Below are 24,757 nucleotides of genomic sequence, written 5' to 3' on the forward strand. Positions count from 1 at the left end.
AGATCTCAACTACGTTTAAAGCGTCTGTCTCTCCTCAATTGCCGTTGCGAACCAGACTTTCCAACATGGCAAACGCCGAAAATAGTAACAGTGAGCGAGACCTTCGGAGACTCACCAAACGATTCGGTATAACAATACAGTCGGCCTCAAATACGCACCATTGGCCAGCAGCTCATCAACAGACTTTCCAAAGCATTCTCAAGATCGGGGATGAGAAGTTTGATAGTTTCAGCGCCAGTATAGACATTCGGTCTACTGAAGAGCCATGGCGAGAGGCTACAAAAAGTCGAGCAGAATATCTAGCGAAGCGTGCTAGTGAACTCTTCAACCAAGAGCGAAATGAATCCGGATGGAGGTTGGCACTCGAAAGTCTCATCTTCTACAGATTCAGTGTTGAAGTTGCGTGGTATGAGATTTCAATCAGATTGAGTTCTAGTGAATGCTGACGAGTCTCAAGCCCAAAATGTCGTGCAAGACTCTGGCGTTCAGAGAATGAAGCTCGTGTCAAGGAAGGCAATAACTTTGCTGCCAACCTAAAAGACCGGCGAGAGAATCGTATGCACTGCATTTGTCCACCTAGTGAACGGCCACGAGATTAGTTTGTCAATTCTAGTCATATATCTTTTCATTTGCTAATTTTATCACAGCCATGAGGCTGGTACAAATCTCCTTTTCGAAGATCGCACCCAAGAATTAATCATCCATGACCCATTATTAAGATCCCAACTCCCTAAGCAAGAGCCAGATCGTGTTTTTGGACTACGAGAAACGACGAATTTCGAAAGACTTTTATCAACCTCAGTTCCAGACACAACTGAGAGCGATTCTAATGGCACTCTCCGAGAACTGGTGAGAAGTTGCCCTTTCAAAAGTGGAGCCGAGCCTTTGCTATTTCCATTTATGGCATTGGAAGCAAAATCGGGTAAAAGCCCAAGCGGCTTTTATGAAATTCAAATGCAAACAGCTTTTCCAATATTTGCTCTTCTCAAATTGCAAGAGGATTTGGCTGCACAAGTCTCAGATAGCAGCGCAACGGAACAGCCTCTCGTATGGTTTTTCGCGAATCGAGGTGATGCTTGGCGAGTCTACGGGTGTTGTATATCTGATAGCCAACCAACTAGATATGTGAGTGTCCTTTGTATTCTCTTCTTTCCAGCAAGTCAAGAACAGTGCACGAAATGCTGAGCGTTGAGCTCAGATCCTGAAGCTTGTTTTTCAGAAAATTGACGATCAATGTTTGTCAGTCACTGATTATCTTCAGGATATCTTTCAATTATGGGATGGCTCCATAGTGTCAAAAGACAGTTCTTTGCAGCTTCTACATATAGTCGACTACATTTTCGACTGGGCCCGAGATATATATCGACCGTCAATATTGAGTCAGCTCAAGTCAACGGTAACTGGATCAGCGTTTGACCAGGTTACCTTGTCAAATGACAGTGACATTTTTTCAATGCGAAGAAATATCTCAAATTGGGTCCTCGCTGCTCCAAGCACCATAAATGAACTTGATCTTGAACAAGAGCAACTGGAGTTCAACGATGGTCCAACTTTAAATCACCAAGATCTCTTATCTATTCCTATCCCCAACTCACAACTTGGAACAGTACGCTCCGCAGCATTAATAGAATCAAGAATAGAGGGTCTCTATGTCACAGAACAAAATGTGGTGCGACTTCTAGAATTAGGGGGAGGTGAAGAGGCAGCAAGACAGTTTACGAATTTCCTTGTCAAGTGGAATGAACTTTTAGTACTTACGGAAGACGACATTGATGATTTAGAGGGCAGATGGAAAGGCCATTCCAGCATAACAACGGAAGACACAATACCATCAGACTCTCCGGAATTTTACGTGTTAACAGAGACCAAAATATATATGAATACGTCATGGACTGTTGTCCGGGAGTTGACCTACGTGGCGGTATCAAAAGCGGCGTTTGAGATCATCTTCAATTATGCTAACTTCAAGAACCGCAACACCTTTAAACAGCAGGTCGCAAACGTTGCACGTTCATGTAGCAAGAAGATTCTCAACGAAACTTTTCGATGCCTTTCAGGCTCCCCAAGCCAATACTTCCAAGCTGCTACTACCTGCGTATGCGTCTCTTGGTACGCTTTACCAGAGAGAAAAAGATCCGACCATGCGCCACCCATTGAAGCTTTAGCATTTGGTCGATTGAGCCGCCCCAGGCTGCCAGAGTTTATTCAGAAATTCCACAAAATAGCTAGGAGGAGAGGGACCCCAAAATTTAGGATCCCACCACGTCAGCTATATCAAATCCCCCCAGATCAGCGGAACGACTGGATTGATAAGTTCCGTGCACAACGGACGCCCAAATCGACAGATCTATCCTTCATCCGCAATTCGGAAGCAGTCACACTCATTCATGAGAAGGACTATCATGAGGCAACCCATTGTGGAAGGTGTGTTCTTGCAGGTGCCTACGAGCAAGATCCACATCACTTCGCTGAATCTACTCCGGATATATTTTCTGCATATGGATTTGACCTGGCGATATGCTTGAATACCATGGGTGTTGACTCAGATAAGCATGACATTTGTCTCTTTGGACACACTGGTGTTCTTGAAGTAGCGGGCAAGGAAGCGCTGACTGTGATGTTGGAAGATCTTCTCCGGAGTGGATATGGACATCACACAATAAGACATCCGTTCACCCCCCAGATTGAGGGCAAACTGGTCTACAAACATGACACACTCTGGAATCTTCCACTTTCTTATCGGCGTCTTACCCCCAAGGAAAAGATCGATATTGGAGACTGGATCCATGAACTAAAGAATGAACCCCTTTCACAACCAACGAGATATAGGAATATTCAATTCCGCTGGGATGGACTTCAAATGCTATTGCATTATTTGAAGAAAGGCGACTCTTGGGCAAAAGCGGTCACCGAGATCCAATCAAAGGACCGTTCGAAGGGCTACGCAATCAGAGATTACGAACTATACAAACACATCGACAAGCGTAATGATCCCATACTCAAAGTGGCAGGGGAAATAGTGAACTTACGGCCTCTTCGACCTTTGGGACCTTTTCCGGAATACACACGTGGGGACGTGTACTCTACTTGAGCACCGATACTCTCTTTGTCTTGGCTTACCATCCAATATGGAGGTCAAACGATTAGTCAAAACACGGTCAAGATAAGGCTAAAGATTAGTCTGTATCAGGTGCTAAAAAGTCCATATTATCATTCAATGCCGAAACATCCATTCTTGAAATCGTGATGAGATTTTCCTTTACACAACATACTTGTGCATAACGGTCTAAATGAGAACAATACCATTTAACTAATAATCCGAGAAGAGCAACCCAAAATTAGTACTAATTTCCACTGGTCTCCTCCTCTTTATCTTCTCTGTCAATTTGACAATAACAAAAAACTCTCTCTAGTCCATTTCCATCACAATTCTTGCATAGCGTCCAATGAAATCCCTCTCCCTTGCAACTGCTACAAGTATTCTGACCTTGCAATATTTCTTCATCTCCAGGGGCTCCACTTCCATTGCAAGGAGTGCATTTATGTGTCTGAGTCCAGCCTTCTCGAAATTCTTTTCTGTTGTTTTTGTCCTTACACCCTCCACAGATTTGATACTTGTGTCCTGTATCATTACAGCTGGGGCAGACCATTTTTGATATCAGGCTGAAGATATGGTGGAAAGGTGGGTAAGTGTAAGTGAAATATGTGACGCGGTAACTGGAGCTAGGTGGGTGACAATGGCAAATATCTCCATGGTTGGGATTTTGGCCCTCCTTAATGATCGAAGCTGAATGGAAGGTGACTGATAGCTGAATCTACAACGAAGTCCATCTTGCAAATGAGAAGCAACTTATTAGACGTTTTACAAATGATTATATTTGCTTGTTGATAGTGAATGTTTGGAGACTACTAGGCTTGCAAAAAGAGTGATCAAGATCTATTACAGACAAGATCAATAGCGACACCACAAATGGTAAAGTCTGACTGTTGATTAGTGTAATCATCTCAATAAGTCATTTTGTTTGCCTGGTAACTCCCTGACTTCTACCAACACTGTTATACATTCTTTGAGGACTCCAGGTGTCATGGTTGTGACCAACTTACCTATGGCCATGAACAGATCGATTCCAGCGAGAAACTGAAAGGCGAGACATAAGCAAACATCTCTCGCTCAAACGCTTTGGAGCAAATGCGGAAATCGAAGACCTAGCCGACCTACGAGACTTACATATCCCGCCATGTTAGTGACCAAAGTCCGCAAGATCCGATTCAAGCTTGCATTCCCTAACCCCGAAATGCCACAACCACGTTATTATACCACTTTATTCATTCAGACGCATCAACAAGAGGCTTTAAACACAGGAACAACACATCATGTTACGGAGACTTGGTTGTAGGAATGATATACCAGAATCGACTGGAGCCTGGTCTTCCAGAGTGGGACGACATGTTCTTTGAGAAGCAACTTCTATGCCACATTGGTGAGGAATGTTTGGAGAAGGTTGAAGCGGCATTGAAAGGATTGAGGCCGCCTCCGAAGCAGAAGGCTTACAATCTTCGAACTGGAAAGACTGAGCAGTTTCGTCCCGAGGGAGGGCTTTATGAGGTTGGAGAGCCAAGACCACCGCTGATAAAGTGCACGGAGTGGATTGAGATGCAGGCAATTCCTGCACTTATATCAGCCGGCATACTGAAAACGAAATAGCCCATGGTGACATCGTCCCACTCATAGCTTCATTGAGCTAAACAATTCCCATGTCCCGAATTGTCGGAATTTGGCTGATTCGCTTGAGAGCGGGAGCTGCCGTCTCCACTTATTTAGACGTCGACCTGATCTATAATTAGCGCAGCAAGGAAATATAATCTTGTAAAAATGAAATGCAAATCGTTTTGACTTCAACTTCTTTTAATATCTTGATAATTTCAGCTGGAAAAGAAACTCATATATTACATAAACTGTTAGTCAGCTCGGAGAACTCCGTATTCAGATTCCAGAAGCGAGAGAATATGTGGCAAATTCAAAGCTTGGCTATGATGATATTTACCCCTGGCACGCGATATCTTACAATGATGACAGCCCGAAGTCCACCAACTGCCAATCCTGGCGCAGTTGGAACCATTCTCCTTATCGAGGGCCGAGGCATGTTTTATTCTGTGAGACGCAATACTTTCTCTTCTTCTATTTTCTTGTTTCTGTGAATCACAGTAGAATTCTCTTCATCCACTTCTCTCCTTTCTCTCTTCTCATTTTCTTTTCCTCCTCATACATCTGTTTGCATGAGATCAAAAGCCTACGCAATGACATCGTACCTCTCGCGACTTAATCCAGTTCCAGGATTTCCTGAGTACACAGGACCTTACAAAGTAGGATCAATCGATGTCGAATTACCAATCTCCGAACTCGATTCACCATCTCCATCACCGGACGAGAGCATATCCACAGTACAGTATCAGATTTTCTACCCATGTGAACCGGATGCGAAGGGAAAGGGATTGAGTTGGATACCAACACCACAGAGAGAATATGTCTCTGCGTATGCTAGATTTGTTGGCGCGGGGACGAAACTCGCAGAGTTTATCTCGTAAGTTTATGACTACGGTGTCTTCGAAGACGGGCGCTGACTACCTATCCTAAAAAGCTTCTTTCCTCGAATTCTACATTACATATCGATACCAGTCCGCAAAAATGCTGCCCTCCTGTCCCCACCCACATCGAACACGAAATGGCCCGTCATGATATTTTCGCACGGACTTGGTGGAACTAGAAACGCATATTCTCATCTTGTTGGCTCTCTTGCTTCCCATGGAATGATAGTGATAGCCCCGGAGCATAGAGATGGCAGTGGGCCTGTGTCGTTTATACGCGACGCACCATCCACTTCGCATACGGAGAAGACATCGGCAGGAACGAAGAAAAGGAAGGTAGAATATGTTAAATTATCACATAATCCTTCTCGGGAAGTGGAGGAAGGTCGGAATGCTCAACTTCGGGTTCGATTATGGGAAATGGGGATCATACACTCTAGTTTGCTGAAATTGGATACCGGCGACAAGCTTACGAATCTGGATACTTCTTCGGCACCTCTGTCTGCATTTGCGACTAAGCTGGATGTCCACCGACCCGGCAAAATCACGTTTGCCGGGCATTCGTTTGGTGCCTCAACTGTCACTCAGTTTGTAAAGTCGGTTTATTATTCGCCCAAGACAGCTTCCGCCCCGTCAGATTACACACCACTCTTCACACCATCCTCACGCTCGGAAATAGTGTCTCAAATAACACCGCAAACTCCTGTCGTCCTATTGGACGCCTGGTGTCTGCCTTTGCGTGCTGCTTCAACCCGATGGCTTTGGGATCTCCCGTTTCCATGCTACACGCCTGGTGGTCCGGGGCCATCCAACCTACTAGCCGTTGAATCTCAAGCATTTTTCAAATGGAATGTGCATTTAAAGAGCACGAAGCGTTTACTGTCATCCGATCCATCCACCGCCTCCCCAAGGCACGATAATCGCGGAGAACCGCATTTCTTTTATGCAGCTACATCTGCGCATTTGAGTCAATCGGATTTCGGTATCCTCTTTCCTTACCTGACCAAACGCTTCCTTGCAATTGAGGAGCCGGAACGAATCCTAAGACTCAATGTTCGTGCTATTACACAACTACTTAGAAACAACGACATTGAGGTTGGACCCACTAGCCGCGCTGATCTTGAAATGGAGGAGGGCAGTCCAGAGGCTACCAACGACGACAAGAAAATTTTGGCTAAGGGTGCGGTGAGAGGATGGGTTTTCATCAGCACCAATTCAGACGATGCAGGCGATGAAGTGAGCAATAAAGGCAAAGTAGAAGACACGCAAGCTGCAGCCCCTAGTGACGCTGTTCTTGGAAACGAGTTTGCTGTTGGATCTGAAGGTACCAAGACATCGGCATGATCCAGTGACTGAGCGTTTGTTTAAGACATGTTAGATTCCAAGTTATGAGGCGTTTGCGGCGATATATGACTGTTCATATGGTGACGGCGCAGATTTCTGTTGGGCTGGAGTATATCATTTCGAGAATTGGGATAGATATCTAGCAATCATGCTGACATAGAATAGACGTGTAGAAAAACCGAGCAGGATTTATCAGATAAAACCTACAATTGTTCATTAAAAGCATAGCAAATATTGACAGTAATGGTTTGTGACAGTCCTGGTTTGTTATGGAGTCGTTGGTCGCTTACTGATGTAATATCATTTTGGGTCATTATTCGCACCTCAAAGCCACTGATTGATGGATGATGTTTAGAGCAAACGCTCAAGCGAGAGCTGAGCAAAACATTGTTATAACTATTTCTTCATATTTCTTGATTTACTTGTGCTGCTCCTTTCTGCACTTTCTTTTCACATATATTCGCCTTTGTTGATTATTCTGGCGCTCCTTTCCACTCAGCTTCACTCTATTTGCATTCGTTGCCATTGATTGGATATATACGTCAGTGTTTCAATTACACTCAGTCCTCGTAGATGTTCAAGATTAAGGGCAGGGCCAAAGAAGAGAATTACAATAGTGGAGGGTCATCGCATTCTCCCAGCTCAGGTATTTGGAACCTTCACAGCACTAGAACAAGTAGACTAATCTAGAGTGGACAGCTTCAGATGAGCCCTATGGGATATTCTATGTCGCCAACAAAGTACCTACTCCAGAACAGACCATTGACGTGGTTGCTATTCACGGTCTTGGGGGACATTACGAGAACACCTGGACGCACAGTAAGACTAAAAAGAACTGGCTCCGCGATTTCCTGCCTGATCAAATGCCCGAGTTCCGAGTAATGTCATGGGGGTATAATGCAAGGGTGTTAGGAAGCAAATCTGTTGGCACCGTGAAACATTTTGCCCGAAGCCTTCTTACAGACCTAGCCAGCTGTAGAAATACAGAGGAGCTCCGGGTTAGGCCGTTGATATTCATCTGTCACAGCCTAGGGGGCATAGTGTTTAAGAAAGTGAGTCCGCACGATCTTGTCCGTCACGACTTTTCATATTAACAATATCTAGATGCTTGTTCTTGCGAACGATCAGAGCGATCTCTATGGATCTGCTGTGGAACACGTCAAAGCAGTGCTATTCCTGGGCGTCCCACACGCTGGATCAGACGCAGCCTCTATGGTCAGCTTCCTGGGCGACATAGCAAGCCTTGCTACCGGCGGTAACTCGAATACAGAGCTGCTGAATTCCCTTGAGCGAGACGGAAAGGAGCTTTACGAAATCTCCCAAGCATTTGTTGAACGCGCCAAACGTCTTTTAGTTATATACAGCTTCGTTATATACAGCTTCGTTGAGCTAGAGAGGACAAAAGGACACGTAGTGAGTTTGCCTCAGCAGCAGGAAACAGGAAACAATTCTAACAATCTGTCTAGATAGTTCCAGAACGATCTGCCGCGACTTTGCTCTACAATGAGGATCTTGTTCCCCTTGATCGGAACCACTCGACCGTGTGTAAATTTGAATCGCCCACAGACAACCAGTTCGGCCGGGTTTTGCTGAAATTACAGGCCATTTCAAAGCAAATCGCAGGACTGCAATGTAAGTCAGAATAATCTGGATAATTGTGCTGTTATATTAAATCTATTTCTTTTTCTACATGTGGAGATTTGGGAAGGAGTTCAGCGTTGTTGTTACGCTGCTCCAATGCGTTGCAACTCTGACGAGACACGTCCATGCGGTAGAATAGCTGTGCTCTGTCCAAATCTCTATAATTATTCTGTTTATTTTAGAGAGTATATAATATTTTGTATATTTCAGGGGTGAACGTACCTACTGAGGATAGAGCATCAGAAAATAGTTTTCTAAACGTCGTTATGCTTGGAGCTAGTCCCGTCAGTCCTACAATCCACTGGCGCTGCTCACCAGGGAAAAAAGGTTTTCTTCTCAGGAAATGCAATGTGTCATCCATTACCAACTCCCACCTAATTCTTAGCATCAAGATCATACTTGCTGACGCTTCCAGCCATGCCAGATAAGTCATCCGCCGCATTACAAGAAGGTGAGATCTTTCCACATATTTCTTGTTCGTATCACTAGGGCCCCATGACGGAAAAGCCAGACATCTAGTACTTTAAATAAAAGCGAACTGACACTAAGTAACAGAACTTCTCGAGAGCCTCGGAAAATATAGTCGTAATCCTCGACGATACGGCATATCTGACGAGTACCAGTCCACTTTCGAATGGATATGGCAACCAAACCTTGACGAAAGCAAAGAAACCGGCTTTGTTGAGTGGCTGGAGTCTGGTTCTGGGTCGTTCTGGATTTTTGGAAAACCAGGTTCTGGGAAGTCAACGCTAATGAAATATATTTACGAAGATCAGCGTACGACGAGCCTACTTCGGAAACAAGACAGTGACATTAAACAAGCCATGTTCTGTTTCTTCGAGATGGGTGAACCTCAGGAGAAGGAGTTCCTTGGTTTCCTTCGGTTTTTGCTTTACCAGCTCGTTGATAATTTCCCTTCACTCGCCATTCCAATTTTGAAGATCTTCCAAGAAATTAAAATACAGGCGGTAGAGAAGGATCCCAAGATGCTGGCTTGGAGTCGAAGTGATACCTGTCGGGCTTTGAAAGAAATATCTCGTCAACACACTGTCACCGGGAAGATATGCCTATTTGTTGATGCACTCGACGAGTGTGACGAGGGAGCTATCCAAAGAGATGACATCGACTATATGGTAAGCCTCCAGAGCTGGAAAGGGATAACAATCAAGCTATGCCTATCTAGCAGAACTGAGACATTCATTCACTCTCGTCTCAACAAGTTTCCTGGGTTTCCATTGCAGGCGTGGACATCAAACGACATTGCAAAGTACGTTTCACAAGAGTTAAAAAAGGCCTATGGGAGGATTGATGCAAAAGCATCAAGCGGACCCGACTCTAAGATCATAGACTCGGTGGTCAAGAAAGCCGAAGGTGTTTTTCTTTGGGTCAAGCTTGCAGTGATGGAACTTACCTACGCCATAGAAAGCTTTAGTGACGAGGAAGATATCCTCAAACTATGCGGTGACTCCTCGCCTGCTGGCATAAACAATCTTTATACTGCAATATTCACCAAAATTCCCACACACTACCTACATCATTGCATAAACTAACTTCGGGCCATGGGCGCAGCGCTAGATGAACGACAGGGCCCTCTTACATTGCAATCATTATATTTTGTTAAGGAAGGCGCTCAAAAAGCAGCAGTCCGAAAAATTGCCACCATTCCCGTTGAGGTAAAAATCACAAGATGCCACCACATGAGAGGTCACGTAGCTCACTGCGCGAGAAACTTGATTCAAGTGAACGAGTGCGATCGACAATGGTCTCTCTTTGCTGACGGCCCTGACGATGACGAAAGCTCCGTGAGCTCATATAGTTCGGACGATGGCCGTAACCCCAATTTCGATCGTCTACTCGAAGCAGACGTTTCGTTTGTGCATAGAAGTCTGTGGGAGTATATGAAAAGTGATTCTGGGTGGTCATCGGTCGTTCAACGAGCCAATGCGGGATTGCTCACGGATGGTCTGTTGTCCTTGATGCCGTGCCATCTGTCCTTTTATAAGACCGAAATGGGAGAAGTGACTACTGATGGACGCGGGGAGGGGAAGGAAATTTCTGTTTATCAAAGCATGCATTACTTGATCGCTTGTATACATGAGGCAGCCGCCAGAGGCACCTTGTACTCCGAATTTATGGATGCTATGTTCACTGGATTCGAACAGGAAGAATCTTGGCAAACCCACTGGTTTCATCGGGAAGCTTGGGGCTGTAACAGGTACTGTATATACGTCACTTGCGGGTTTCTTGAGCATTTAGAAAAAGCCTTTGAGTAGCAACAACTCCACAAAGTTGATTTGCCACATCTTCTGGCACACTGTATTGCCTCCCCATGGGGGTACCAGACTATTCCTCTCATGCGACTACTGATTTCGAACGGATGCAGTCTAGCGGATGAGTTTTTAGGACGTTCTGCCTGGCAATATCTTGTCTATGAAATTTATGAACGACTCCAGTACAGAATTACTTCCTCGCCCGGATTGGAACTACTCACGATTGCACTGCAAGCAGGTGCGAAGATGCATCAACTTATTCCTCAAACGAGTATTAATTGGTGTCTATTTCCGCGAAGTCCTTGGTGGGATTTATCACCTCCAGAAGAAGAGATTCCAGCTGAAAAGCATGCCCAGCAAGATTACATGCCATGTAATCCCCTTCAATTATTTCTTACCAGTTTTAACAGGCTTACCATTGAATTTTTGGTTGAGGTCGCGAAGAAAATGCTAGAACATGGGCTAGACCTCCAGAGTCAAAACCAGGACGGGTTAACTGTGCTTGAATGCAGTTCTCGCTGCCGACTGAGAACACACACGAATAGAAACTGGAGCCGTGACTATGGGCTACGAATTGATCACCACTTTCCGCAATCAAGAAAGTCACCGCTTGTTATTCCCCTGTCTAGAGAGGACTATGAGACAGAAACTTGGAATTTGGCGCCGATTCTTCTGCACCTCTGCGATGAGATAAAAGACTCTTCTCCTAAAACCACTGTCCTGGATTTGTACCGCCAAATAAAGAGCAGAATTGAAAAATCCAGGAAGAAAGACCGAAAATCTTTTCCCATCTTTCCTCTAGATCCGGGCCGCATACGCGAGGGTGGTGTAATACGAGCCCAAGAAGACGCTCGAGATGAAATCGAGAGGAGAAGAAACGACAATGAAGCCACCAAGGCATTGTCGGAGCTTTTATCAATACTCGAAGAAGTAGGATAAACCTACACTAGTAAATGGAAGTTGGGGAAGTAATTCTTAAAGCGGATAGTCTGCAGGGACATAATCTTGGAATTTCGAAAGAAGGTTAGTGCAATGAGGTGCACGCCGTGTTCATTAGACCCCTCATTGGCACAGATTATAGAGAAATCTTGCACAGGTTTCATGATGAACGAATTCTCTGCTAGAATTCTCGTTCTGACCGAAGGTAATAACTTTTCTTGATCAGTGAATCGGATGTGTTTCGGCGGTGTGAATCGGGGTTTCGATTATGCCGACTTCTGGTTACATTTGAGCGGTAGGGAGATATTTGAGCGTCTTTCTTTCAACAGTGAAAATGTAAAGGAACTATTTCTGTTATTTACCGGCTATCGAGCTTAGCAGGAAGAATATTTTCAGTGCAGTATCCTCTATGTTTTTGATTTTCGACTTCAAGTCAATAGAAAACAGTGCTTACTTGCAAAAGTTCGATGAAAGTTGGCCAAGCTCCTAATCTTAATCCAGAAATGAGAGCGCCGTTCAACATCTACTAACTACACAATTAACCTCTCTCTATTAACTCTATTATTTATAGCTTTTTCTCTCCAACAGTGACTCGGCTACTCCGTTTCGCCCGTGAATATAGATATATAGCTTTTCCTCGCTGCATACTTCGCTTTCAAAGCAGACTTTGAAATTGATAGGACTTCAATTGTTAAGAAGTCATGACATAAGATGGATGAAATAAGTCGTAAGCCCCTCTATTTTACATATTGTTTGAACATCAAGTAAACGTGAGTGGAATCCTGTGAGCGTCTGGAGGCTAAGTTGCGTAACCTGCGAGAATAGTCAGGGTTTGGACACTACGACAAGGTATTTCAGCGTTCAAAACTCGAGTTTCACAAGGATCGATAGAGAATCGAGAACTATACTTTAAGAAAGACCCTTGTATGGCTATATGAGTGATGGCTAGGAAGCAAGTGCTAATTTCGAACTACACACTCAGTCACCGCTAAGTTTCTGAGAGTAAAGTGGGCCTGTAAATTACTAAGGCTAGCCACCTGTATCCAAGAGCTTAAAGGAAACCTCTTTGCGCTTCCCTAGAGTTACGTTTCAGAAGAAATTTTAAATCGATTTCGTGACATATTACAAAAGAATGCTGTAACCAAAGGTTTTCAGAAATTAGAGAGCCTCGGTGCACCAAAAAATGGTACTTCCGTAAGCGAAATCACAAGGTTTGCTTTCGTTCAATCACAAAGTATATCTAAACCCCTTATTATCAAACTCCGTCGCATCATGCATCCCCAACTCAATAACCTCCTTCTCACTCAACGGCGCAAGAGCTTGTTCCCGATCCCTCTTCCTATTAAACATAATCATATGCGCATACAAAAAGAACACCATGAGAAGTTTAACACTGTACGCAGCAAGCATTGCGCGATATGCAGTATGATACCCGGCTATCACATATTAGCGGCTTGCCGAATTTAAAGGGGGGCGATTCCTTAAGCGAAGACTTACGAGCTTCTTTGGTGATGAACGTTTGGGGACCGGCAATGTTGCCGACGCAGAATCCGATGAATATGACGGCGGAAGTGAGTTGTTTTTTGGTGTATCCGGCGACGTTGCTTGAGATCATTGTTAGACTCATGCTGAATCCTAGGTTCTGGAAGTAGCAGAGCCAGAGGGCGATTAGACGTCCCCACTATTTTGACGAGTTAGTGTCTTGCAAATGCTTTCCATATTCCCACCAAAAAGGTGTAGGTAGAAGATGAAACATACCTTGTTATGCACAGGTAAACCAACCAGCAACCCGCTTCCAACGATACAAATGGTATTAGCAACACACATAACCACACATCTCATCCCAGACCAACGACTCGCAACCCATCCTCCAATCAGCATTCCAAACAACTGTACCGCCCCACCAGGAATCAACATATATTGACTGCCTAGGGTGTCGAATCCGAAACTCGAAATGTTAATGCTGGCGAAACTGGTCACCGCAGCCGTTGGGATCTGCCCACTAACAGCCATCACGAACAATATCCAAGTCTTAGGATCCGTGAGCATTTGCACCGCTTGGTAAGGTTTGAATTTGCGATTCTTGATTCCTTGTTTGTTGCCTGCAACACGGGAAGCAGCGATGCAACGTTGATGGGGTGTTAGAAAGCGGGTTGTTGAGGGAGAATCCGGGAGGAGGAGCAATGAGACGAGACCCCAGGCGGTGGTTATGGCACCGAATATTAGGAAGATGTACTTCCACCGAGCCAGACCGGTGTTGATATGACCTATTGCGTAGCCGAGGAGGCCAGAGAACATGGTTGCGATGCCGACGGTTGAGTAGTATGTTTCTAGACGGAGAGGTTGTTCTGGAGTTGTGTACCACTACATCTATTGTCAGTATATTTTTCCCATCTTATTTCCCGAAGGGAAACAATGTTACCATTGACATCAACAGCACAAATCCAGGATTCGTAGCACTCTCCAGCGCGCCCAGAAAAAATCTATTCGCAGCTATTCCAGCAAAATTCTTACATGCAGCAGTCATCATCAACACGCAACCCCATGCGACAATTGTCGATGAGATGAATTTGCCGATTGGGAAGTGCTGAAGAAGAAAGCCCATGGGAAATTGGAAGACTAGATAGCCAACGTAAAACATGCTGGCTGATTAAAGTCAGCCATCGTGATACTGAATTGAAAGCGAAATGCAAAATTCGGATTCGAAGAGACTTACTAGCCCACGAATAATCCTGTCCCTCCAATCTCAGATCTTTTTTCAATCCATATACACTAGCCACATTAATACAATTCTTATCCAGATATTGCAGTACATAAGTGACCATTAGCAACGACAGGACCCGCAAGTCAATCTTTCTCAGAACTTGTTTCGCCTCCAGAGGATCTAGCTCTATATCTCTCATGGATTTGTAAAGTTCATAGTGATCATCGAGACTAGCATGTGAGAGCGAGGGAGCAGCGGTTATTTCTTCGACGGAAGCTGTCGTGGGTGACGCTTTCTCTGACATTATGGAAAGGTAATTTTTTATTGGTCGTAAGAAGAGGTAGCGAAGTCAACGTGAAGGGGAAATAAAGCTGTCGATCAATCTCGAATGACAGCGAAAATAGCCTTAACATATACTACCACCAATATCACACACCCACCGTCACAAATCGCCAACAAACCTCTCCCAGCTGACAAGCTACCCCACCAGAAAACCGTTTGACCTGCCTGCATCGGAGGTATATCAATCATTTCCCCGCACTCGCCAATAGCACAAGCTTCAGGGCGTGCATATCCGGGTAAATCCGCATGACAAGCATTGCTTATGGTACGAGACCGCATGTAAGGTAGTAAAACACCACTTTCCAATCTTTGACCATGGGTATATCCCGATGACTTGCTTCAAAGTTATATGCGAAGATATCGTTTTCGAGCCGGCGGATGGCTAGAGAGTGCAATATCTCCGTGATGAGGGCAAGAGTGAGTTTAGGATGGAGTGAGGCTCGTATGAGGGCGAATGGGCGTCCGAAGATGTCGGTAAGGGTAGTTCGTTGTGGAGCTTGAGGATTGTTACACGACATGGAATATTTGAAATCAGAAGATGTTGTAAACTCGCACTGGAGCTTTTCCGGACACTACCACTGCGTTGAAAGAAACTTTGTCCGCAATTTAAGATGGACTTATTCTTTTTGGATTCTTGTTTTGATGTAGCAATAGCAAGATAACTGTAGGTAAAACATGGGTTCCGCAATATGGTCACGCGTATGGCGACTGGTATAACTTCTTACTTGTACATAACTTGGCGACAGGAAGCAGATATCTGCCTTGTTCGTCCCTAGATACAACGTCTTTACCTTGCTAGCTCAACTGATCGTCAATAATTTAGTAAAGGAAATCATAACTTGTCCCTTTAATCGTGCCTCTTCTTTATATAGAACGAAACTATTTAGAAAGAAACTCTCCCCGGTTAAAATAGTAGTCGAGAAACAATCCTTCTATATAGTATCTTCCACATAATGTTTACATTCCCAACGCTTCAAAGAAACTGTGAAACAGATGCAAAATCCTCGCAATTTAAGTTAGTTCATACTTGAGATGCAGAACTCAGATAACACGGCGTGTAGTATCAACTAGTTGTTTTATCATGAAACATTTCTGCGCGACCGACCTCCGCTTCTACGACATAAACATGACATTTTGAGCCCTAGCCGTAGTTTGTATTACGCACAGATGCTGTTTTTATCTAAACAAGTTAAAGTCTAAGGATAACACAGGATATTCCTTATTTTCTATTTAGGGTTTTAAAGAAACTTTACTCCAATAAATCTGAGCGGCTGGCCCACAACACAGAAGAACAACTCGGAGTTTGTATAACTCGCTCTTTATTAAAGGAAACTTGTACGACATTGTATATCCCATCTACCAGAACACTCGCTGACATCGAGATAAACCATGCCACCTGACATGCATCGACAGTTATTCAGTCCATCTCGACTCTCATTCCCCTCTCATACGCCGTGATTTCCAGCCTTCAAATCAAACTTAACCTATACAACAGCACCCCAACCCCAAGATCCCCAATCATCTCGCCCTTTCAAGCAACTATAATCCCAACAGCTAGTTATGCAACCCTGAAAGTCTCTACTTCCATGACTCGGCGACCTGAAACGAACCACTTGAAGATAAATTACGGTACTTGTATACGACGCAGTGGATTATATGCGGCTTTAACCCTACAATCTACCTTTGAGCGCTTACTCAACCTACCACGCACACACTACCTCTACCACAAGAATACATGCCCAACTCCCCAAGCTCCTCCTTACCACTCACTCTTGTAGCCACAACACCCAACCCCCAACGTAATTTCCGTCAGTAATTCGTCCACCGTACCCACACCTCTCCATTCCCGTCGTGATCCCTGAAACCGAGCCGCTGAACTCGGCCTTGCCTTGCCTCAAAGAACTAGCAGATAAAGCAGCGGATCTTTCCAGCGCGTAGGACACATGCCAGGGGGAGGGGGCTTGTAGCGGCATAAAAGATTTAGAATAGATGGTACTTGGAGGTTAATTTAGAATATATAATAATAGAAGAAAATATAGCTGCTGTTTCGAAGCTAAGATACCTATTTCGGAGCGATGTCGATTCTAGTACTATTATTTCGAAGTAACATTAACTCTTATAAATCTTTCCCTCGAACACACTCTACGTAGATAACCCCGAGTACAAGGCCCCAAGACGTTAAACAACCAGCAAAATAGCTACCTCGTCAAAGCTAGGTCTGGCCGTAGCTAGTAGTCAGGGGTACTCGCTTAGCTCTCCCCTAAATACAGCCTCCGGCCCTCCGTTCTAGAGGGTAAGAGTTCTTTTCTAGATATACTCCCACCTAGCCTTTGTAGTTCGGTGATATGCCTCTAAGCAAACAACGTTCCCCCTATTCACATCCTTAACACAACCAAACCGCTTCCCGCAAAACCCATCACCGCCTCCCCCCTCGCTTACCTCAACCACATACCCTCACGCCTACCCCATCCCCTCAAACCTCAGAACAGCCATCCCAGCCCGCGCAAAATCCCCCCATTCCACCGCATCCCCTTAAACACCCCAATCGTGTTTTAAATCCCTTCACGGTCCACCCAATCCCCGTTATCAAAAGAGAAATCTACACTCTTATCCTCCCATCCAGCCCACGCCCACACGCATCAGCGGCCGGCACGCTCGCCATCTAAACCGTGACCTAGGTAGCCACGCCACGCGCCCCTCTCGCCGAGAAACAGTATATGACAAGGTCATGAATTTCGCAGAACGGAAATTTCTCACGGTGAGTACAAGGACGGGACGATGAGAGAAGCAAAGCAAGTTTAGCGAGTAAAGTCCCATATATCAGCTATGCTATACCCCCTTTCTATCGCTACATACCGTACCCAGCAATACAAGCAAGCCCGGCCAGTATCATATCAACACAACAATAACCCCGCTACTTCCATTCATCCCGACTGACTTCCTCAGATCCCACTTCCCATCTATCCCCCTGTAACCCCATCTCCATCCCCATCCCAATTCCAACGCCATTAAAAACACCCAAACACCAAAACCCGCAAACCCCATCCCATCCCATCCCATCCCCCTACTCCACCTCGACTCTACACCTACTCCACATCACCAACAACAACCCACCGTTTATCCTTCTCCTTAACCCCCACGCGTCTTGCCACAACCTCCAACGTGCCCTTGATAGCCGCGGCCTGGCGTCCCGGGAACTGTTTCTTGAGGACCTCGATCAAGCCCACTTTACTTAGGTTACTGCCCTGAACCGCTTGGCGGAATTTCGGGATGTCGTCTGCGGGGAGGAGCTTTGGGAGTTTGGGGCGGCCGGGAGGGAGTTTGCTAGTTTGAGGAAGTGAAGATGATGGGGTTGAGGAAGCGGGAGCGAAGAAGGGTTTGGGTGGACATGGGAGGGTGGAGGCGTTGGGTTTGATGGTTGTGAGGGGGATGCGAGGGGGGTCCATTGTTGTGGTTTGGAGGGGTGGGTTAGGCGCCCAGTAGAAGGTTGAGAATGGGTCGATGGATTTGAGTTTTGGATCTGTTGATGTTAGAGGGGTTGTCGGAGCATATGATGAGAAACCTACCAATGATAATCTCCATCCGATATGGCAACATTTTGACGTTTGTATTCCGCTTATGCTTGTCTTCCCAGCATAAGCCTGTCGATACAGGTTCTAAATCATTACCAGGTATGATAGCTCGTTTTGCGTTTGCGAGATCATCATTCTCGTCATCCAGAAATCCATCCATATCTTCAGCATCCTCATCACCCTCCTCTTCATCACGATCGCTATTACAGTCCTCTGCATCATCATCCTCAACCCATTCAGCTTCACTATCGTAATCATAATTTGTATCAGGCAAATCTCTCCTCAGCGGATTTCGAGCAAGTTTCGTCATCCCATTGACAGGCCGACTGGTGTATGTTCCTCGATATGGTGGTCTGACATCTTCAGCAAACGACAACAATTTCAATGGTACTCTTCGTAGCAAGTCTCCTCTCCTCTTGATTTGTGAGTTCTGTGAATCCGTTGTCAAATCAATCGGCTTTGACGCAATTCCAAAAAACTCCGCCATAATATCTCGTACTGGCATACAATGCTTTCCACGCTGAACATCTTGACCGGAAAGATGAAATAAATCATTTGCGTCAAATGGCCGGGGCTTCGTTCGATCTGGACTTCTACTTCCATCTAAGTAACCGTCCAAGGTCTTTTCTAATGCCTCAATAGCATCTCCGTCCCGCTCAAATTTACTGCATTTTGCAAGTTTTACATCGTTGTGAACGAAGAAGTCAGGAAACGTCTTTTCGTAACATGACCGCTCTGGTTTTTTTGGCGTGACGGCGGCTGTTGTTGTAGCCACTGCAGTTGGTAGACCCAAATTCGAATTCTCAGGTGCTGGGCTTGCAGATCCACGTTCCTTGCTATCCACACTTCCACGTCTTCCCTTAGCAGCCGTTGATGGGATGCTAAAGAAGCTATTCAGTTTCTTCTGTGACCGTTCCTTCTTTTTCTTTTCTTCTTCTACTTTTTGTTTCTCCTCTTCTTTTTTCCTCCGTTTTTCTTCCTTAGCAGCCTTCTCTGCTTCTTGTGCCGCTCTCTTCTCTTCTCGTTCGACTTCTTTCTTCCTCCTATCCGCCTCTTTCTCTGCCTCCTTCTGTGCCTTCTCCGCCGCCTTCTCTGCCTCCTTCTGCACCTTGTCCGCCATCTTCTCTGCCTCCTTCTTCGCCTTATCAGCCGCCCTCTCCGCCTCCTTAATCTCCTTCAAAATCCGCTTCTCCTCTTTCTCCGCAAATGTCATTTTCACTTTCTTCGAAGGCGGAGGAGGGTTGCCATTCAATGCCGCGAAAGCAGACGGCGAGGCTGTATTCGAGGTTGTAGTGGCAACAGCTGATATCATCGGAGAGTTTGCAACATCTGAGGGGGTGAAGGGACCGACATCGCTGAGAAGCGATTCGGTTGTGCTTCTTGCGGGACTGGGTTCTCTTTGAGGTTGTGATGGCTGAATTATCTCTGAGGACGCTGATATTTTGTTTGCATCTGATTTGTCTTCTTCCTTTTTCAACTGCTCAAGGAAGTTGGTAGGATTTGGGAGTATTTGCTGAACATCGGGGCGGTCGGTAAAGGCATCGTGATCCCTCTTAAGAGAACGAGGAGTTTCGTGGACGGACATGTCGTGCAAGTTTAGTGTCTGCGATATTCCGGTGTGTCTATATATCGTAGGAATGATAACTTGACAGCCCGTCGACAAAGGGCAAAAATACACGTCCAACGCTGTATTCGACTGATGCTTTTCCTGACTCAACGCCGCTGTGGTAATGAATACCTGTACTGAATTCGAATGTTATGAATTGAGGTTGATTCGAAGGTTTCTAGCAGTCATCAATTGCCAGTTTCTTTACTGTACAAATGGAGGTTCATTGGTCGTGAATTGGGGTTGAAGTTTCCGGGGTGTAGATGGGACGTGAAGTTGGACGCGACGTTCGCGTTTCTGGACGGGAAGTGGTTTCGCGTCTAATTCGACGCTGCTTTTGCTCCGGCACTTCAACATGAGGGGTCTGAAATTGTGCGAAAGGCGGCGTCAAAACTTACTTCCCAATTGAATCTTCCAAAAACATGAATTAAGTATAAAACAGAAACTATATTATATTGCCTAGCTCAATAAAGACAATTGCCTCTGTAAAAATTATTCGTGAAATTATCTTCAAAATTCTAACTTCACTACTTTCATCTTATTATAGATTCCAAGGTTCTTGTGAAGTCAAGCATCTATAACAGATATAACCTTCTAAAGATTTCCCCCTCAGTACTTTTGCCCTGGCGATGAGAATAGACCATGAAGTTAAGCACTATTTTCTCGCCTGTTATCAGGTTTACAGCCGAATTCCAACGTAGTGTTCTCTCATTAGAAATCTTCTATGACAGAACCAAATCACTATTTCACCAATTCATAGCACTTTTCCGCAAAACTCACAAGTCGCACATCTCACAATCAAGCAAATCAAAAATAGAAACTTCAATCCCCATATTATTATCCCCAAACCCCCTCACCCTCACACATACGTACGGTCGTCTATCACTGTACAAAAAAGCCACGACCACCACCCGCTCAACATCCAAGCAACGCAAAACAACAAATTCTTTTCGAGCCATCGCCCTAACGAATAAAGCCTAAAGCCTAGCCCCAAGACCAAGCAATCCCCCGCTGCCGGGTCTCATCAGAAGTTTATACACAAAGTCTCGCCGAACCCAATTGTGCTTCGTATCCCATACGCCTAAAAGAGAGTAAAAAAAGCACGCTATATCCAAAATCTCCAAGAAGTTCAAAGACGCCGCTTTGAAAATGCCCTATGCCCATGCAAGTGTGTACGCAACGCAACAAACCCATTCAATCTTCCAACCATCAATCATCTTTGGGTATATCCATCAATCCACGCATCCAAACTACTCCATCAATCGCTATCATTGTCCGGGTTTGCAATATACAATCGGCCTGCGCTCATCGTCATGGTTCGCTCATCTACACTTCCTCTTCTACGTAACTCCTCTGGATTTCGGACGCTCTTTTCTCGGGTGACGGTGGATTTGAGAAGACTGTTGCTAGCCAATCTTGCGGCGTCTCCGAGGTCAGGCACGGCGTCAGCACGTTCACCACTACTTCCACTGCCCACGCTCCTAGTGCCATCACCTCCATTGCCGCTACCGGTAAAGTAGTCCTTTTGTCTTTGATGGGCAGCTGGAACGGGTGTTTCCGCAGTATCCGTATATCCACCAGCAGAGTCTTGCCGTTCCCGCTCACTAGGTGGTGTATTGCCAGAACTCCATTTGCCCGAACTAGCTCCAGATTGGCGGTATGTGAGACCTCTTCTACCACTTCGTCCACTCCCCACGCTACTCCTCCCACTGCCACTTCGTTGGTGATATTTTGGACCCATAGCACTATCCGCATCATCATCACTATCTTCACCTTCAACTTCACTGGCGCTTAGACGCATAGGAACTCCTCCCACACCACCGACCAGACCACCAGGACTGTATCCAACCAGCCCAGCTTTTCCGTGATGCCGGATCTTTGCCGTAACTCTGTTGCTACCTGCAATACCGCCGCTAGATCCGCTGGTGGAAATTCGTTGAGGAGCCAGACCACCGACCACTTCCTTTGTTGCCCTCATCTTCGCTTGTCTTTGTGCCGCAATCATGCGCGGATCCTCATGTTGGGCTCGATCACACCACACCGTGGCCTTTTGTTTTCGCATGAGTGCCACGTAACTGCTCGGCTGCTGATTGCCAGATCGTGACGAGGTCGATCTTCTCAGATCTTGAGAAATCTGTCGTTGGGGTACTGGCCCATTGCCGCTGCTGGCGGTGGTAGAAAAGGTATTTGTAGAAGGCGTTCTCCGAGAGGAGTACTGTATATGTGCCATGTTGTTTGGGTACAGCTGTTGAGGCTGCTGTGGCTGAAAATTGGAAGGAAAAGTATTCGAGGAAGTTGTTCGTGTTCGACTATGCCCATATATGCTGTTCTGAACCTGCGGCGTGGCCTGATACCCCGATGGCATTGGCTTCCTCCTAGGCAAGTCTGCCATCATGTTGGACGTGTAGTGGTATATGTAGTGGGATGGAGCAACGCAAGCAAGGTGACGAAAGTGAGGTATTTGCAGGTGGACCAGGCGTGGCAGGAAGCTTTTCGTAAATGTTGGTTATCGCGAGACACTAGATCCGATTTTTGGGGTGGTGTAGTGGGCGGCGTCCAGAGCTAGACGGAGTAGTTGGCCCGTTACTTGGAAAAGGGCCAATCCGCGACAGGACGAGGATGCTAGCTAATCTGGTGTCGGCGATCCCAGCGTTTCAAAGAGGGTTGGTGGAGGGTTAATCGAGATCAATTGATCGTTGGCGTGAAGCTTTTATAGTGCGCAGATCGACGAGAGCAGCAGATGGTTGCTGATGATTGTTGTCGAATGTTTGTGATTCTGGTGTCAGCAAAGCGCAGCGGGTTATGCAAGCAGCGACACGGGCCGTGAGTGGTCGAATAATCGACTTTGCCTCTTGATGAGTGGGTGCGGTTGGGTGGAGACGAGGATGACAGACTCGGTATCTGCTGGGTAACAAATGGGTCGGAGCGATGTTTACGGCCAAAGGTGGAGAAGACAAGTGAGGTTGGCGTGGAGGGGTGGGTGGTGGATGGTGGATGGTGGGATGGTGTAGTCGAAGTAGAAGTACGCGGAATGATAGCGAGTACGATCAAGGTAGGAGGAATTAGGACGAGTAGAGGTGGTTGGTGGTGAGTGGTTGCAGTCGCAGTCGCAGTCGCAGAGTCGTAGTAGGAATTAATTACGAAGACGGAATATTGTTGTAGGTGGAAGTTGGAACTCTCGAATCTGATTTGGCTGGATGCGGCGTATTATTCGGTGCAAGAGCGTCTGTCTAAGGCGTTGGTTGGATTAGCGCGGGCGCCCTCTCGCTTTCTTCCACCACTACTCAAGCGTCGGAATCAGCGTCGAGCTCAAAGCAGTGAATCGCAGTGAAAGCACTTCTCGGCGCCTTTATCTTTCAGCAACGACCCAGCTTCAGCTCGTGAGATGTGTCTGGCCAGTGGCAGCTCACAGAACCAGGGCGATAGGAAACGTGGGTAGAGATGGCGTCCTCAGCTTGCCTGCACGATGTGACTTTGAGTCCTTCGACGCCTCCAGATGCGCCGAGCCAGAGCGGACGAGGAGGGGCAACAAAGAGCCGCCGAGGATTCAGTCAAGCGGCGGCCTCATGCGGACAAGTCGTCAGAGGAGCGAAGAGAGGCGATGCTACTTGAGAAGCGATGAAGAAGACGAGATTGAGCAAAGCAGTGGATGTGAATTCAGAGGAATCAAAGCTCAAATAAACATCCACATGTTTACCTCCCGACGCGCTTCTCTCCCGTGTCTCTCCCCACGCATCTTGCCAACTAACAGCTGAGGAGAATTAGGAGAATTCCACTGGCGTGTGTTCTCGAAGTTCCAGATGCCAGAAGCGGTGGAAGCAATAAACCTGCAAGCGCACGTCTTCCAGAGAAAAGAAAAGAAGGGTCTCACCTTGTGGCTCCGTCGATACCCAAACACAAACGCCAAAGCAATGTCAATCGCACTCCAACTTTCTTCCTTTTCAAGATAATGCCCACGCTGTGTTAGATCGCTATCAACACCGTACATCCGAACGCGTACAGGAACCCGTCGAGCTTCTGCGATATCGTCGCAGACCCGCCAATGATCGCAAGAAGAGGTATCTGCTGCCGTAGTCAGCACCTGGCTGAGCTGACCTTGGAGTAATCCAAATCGATCGCGGTGATGCCTTACTCAGAGCTCCCACGACGATGCAACGTGGTGGATCGTCTATCGTGGGTCGAGGATCGCAATCAATATATGCTGTGTCTGCGATGGTGATGCGCCCAGGTCGTGTTGGAATGGTCGTGATTGGTATGCGACGCGACAAAGTATTGTGCCAAGTAAGGTTACGGATATCGCGATGTTGAGATCTTTGGTGTTGTCTCGAAGGTATTTCCACAAATTATCAAGGTATTTCCACCAAACAATGGAAGGGAGAATGCATTCAATTCGCAGAAGAAGCACGCAAGAGCGCAACCTTTACTTTTTAACACCTCTATATCACGGCGTTTATTACACTCCCATCACAGCACGTCCACCGGTCCATCCTAATATCATCCTCTCCGTCCCAAAGTTTCAACAATTCAAGTTTTCTTCTTCCCCTTCTAACCGACCCCCCTTCTCCAGGTTTCGGCATCGAAAGATGATCGCATACTCAGGAGCGATCCTTGGAAGAATCCATGTCTGGCAGTTGGTTATGCTCCGGGACATCTATATCAACCGTCTGGGCTGGAAACTTCTCCCTGGAAACTAATCATGCCATTTCGAACTTCGAAAATGCGGTCTGCAACTGCAAGTCTGGCACAATCACAT

General features: G+C 46.0%; 7 protein-coding genes across 7 annotated transcripts; 4 read left to right on the forward strand and 3 right to left on the reverse strand.

Annotated features, from left to right (window-relative positions):
- Window positions 1-65: 65 nt before the first annotated feature.
- GLAREA_06477 (uncharacterized protein) lies at window positions 66-3,091 on the forward strand (the record flags this gene model as incomplete). The annotated part of the gene is made up of 4 exons (XM_008081890.1): window positions 66-406; window positions 458-598; window positions 648-1,125; window positions 1,262-3,091. The coding sequence occupies 4 exons, from the start codon at window positions 66-68 to the stop codon at window positions 3,089-3,091; spliced, it is 2,790 nt and encodes a 929-aa protein (XP_008080081.1).
- A 1,308-nt stretch (window positions 3,092-4,399) lies between these two features.
- Window positions 4,400-4,705, forward strand: GLAREA_06478 (uncharacterized protein; the record flags this gene model as incomplete). Its single annotated transcript, XM_008081891.1, has 1 exon — window positions 4,400-4,705. One exon carries the CDS (start codon window positions 4,400-4,402, stop codon window positions 4,703-4,705), a length of 306 nt encoding a protein of 101 aa, XP_008080082.1.
- Window positions 4,706-5,298: 593 nt separating this feature from the next.
- On the forward strand, window positions 5,299-6,930 carry GLAREA_06479 (alpha/beta-Hydrolase; the record flags this gene model as incomplete). Its single annotated transcript, XM_008081892.1, has 2 exons — window positions 5,299-5,582; window positions 5,640-6,930. The coding sequence occupies 2 exons, from the start codon at window positions 5,299-5,301 to the stop codon at window positions 6,928-6,930; spliced, it is 1,575 nt and encodes a 524-aa protein (XP_008080083.1).
- Window positions 6,931-7,503: 573 nt separating this feature from the next.
- Window positions 7,504-11,780, forward strand: GLAREA_06480 (alpha/beta-Hydrolase; the record flags this gene model as incomplete). Its single annotated transcript, XM_008081893.1, has 8 exons — window positions 7,504-7,576; window positions 7,630-7,982; window positions 8,035-8,343; window positions 8,397-8,562; window positions 8,987-9,022; window positions 9,127-10,032; window positions 10,141-10,786; window positions 10,955-11,780. 8 exons carry the CDS (start codon window positions 7,504-7,506, stop codon window positions 11,778-11,780), a joined length of 3,315 nt encoding a protein of 1,104 aa, XP_008080084.1.
- A 1,227-nt stretch (window positions 11,781-13,007) lies between these two features.
- On the reverse strand, window positions 13,008-14,788 carry GLAREA_06481 (MFS general substrate transporter; the record flags this gene model as incomplete). Its single annotated transcript, XM_008081894.1, has 5 exons — window positions 13,008-13,216; window positions 13,278-13,461; window positions 13,539-14,144; window positions 14,203-14,426; window positions 14,497-14,788. 5 exons carry the CDS (start codon window positions 14,786-14,788, stop codon window positions 13,008-13,010), a joined length of 1,515 nt encoding a protein of 504 aa, XP_008080085.1.
- A 3,124-nt stretch (window positions 14,789-17,912) lies between these two features.
- Window positions 17,913-19,983, reverse strand: GLAREA_06482 (uncharacterized protein; the record flags this gene model as incomplete). Its single annotated transcript, XM_008081895.1, has 2 exons — window positions 17,913-18,346; window positions 18,393-19,983. The coding sequence occupies 2 exons, from the start codon at window positions 19,981-19,983 to the stop codon at window positions 17,913-17,915; spliced, it is 2,025 nt and encodes a 674-aa protein (XP_008080086.1).
- Window positions 19,984-21,262: 1,279 nt separating this feature from the next.
- On the reverse strand, window positions 21,263-22,396 carry GLAREA_06483 (uncharacterized protein; the record flags this gene model as incomplete). The annotated part of the gene is made up of 1 exon (XM_008081896.1): window positions 21,263-22,396. One exon carries the CDS (start codon window positions 22,394-22,396, stop codon window positions 21,263-21,265), a length of 1,134 nt encoding a protein of 377 aa, XP_008080087.1.
- Between the last annotated feature and the right edge of the window lie 2,361 nt (window positions 22,397-24,757).

This window comes from Glarea lozoyensis (genome assembly GCF_000409485.1).
Source record: "Glarea lozoyensis ATCC 20868 chromosome Unknown GLAREA15, whole genome shotgun sequence".
Lineage (NCBI taxonomy): Eukaryota > Fungi > Ascomycota > Leotiomycetes > Helotiales > Helotiaceae > Glarea > Glarea lozoyensis.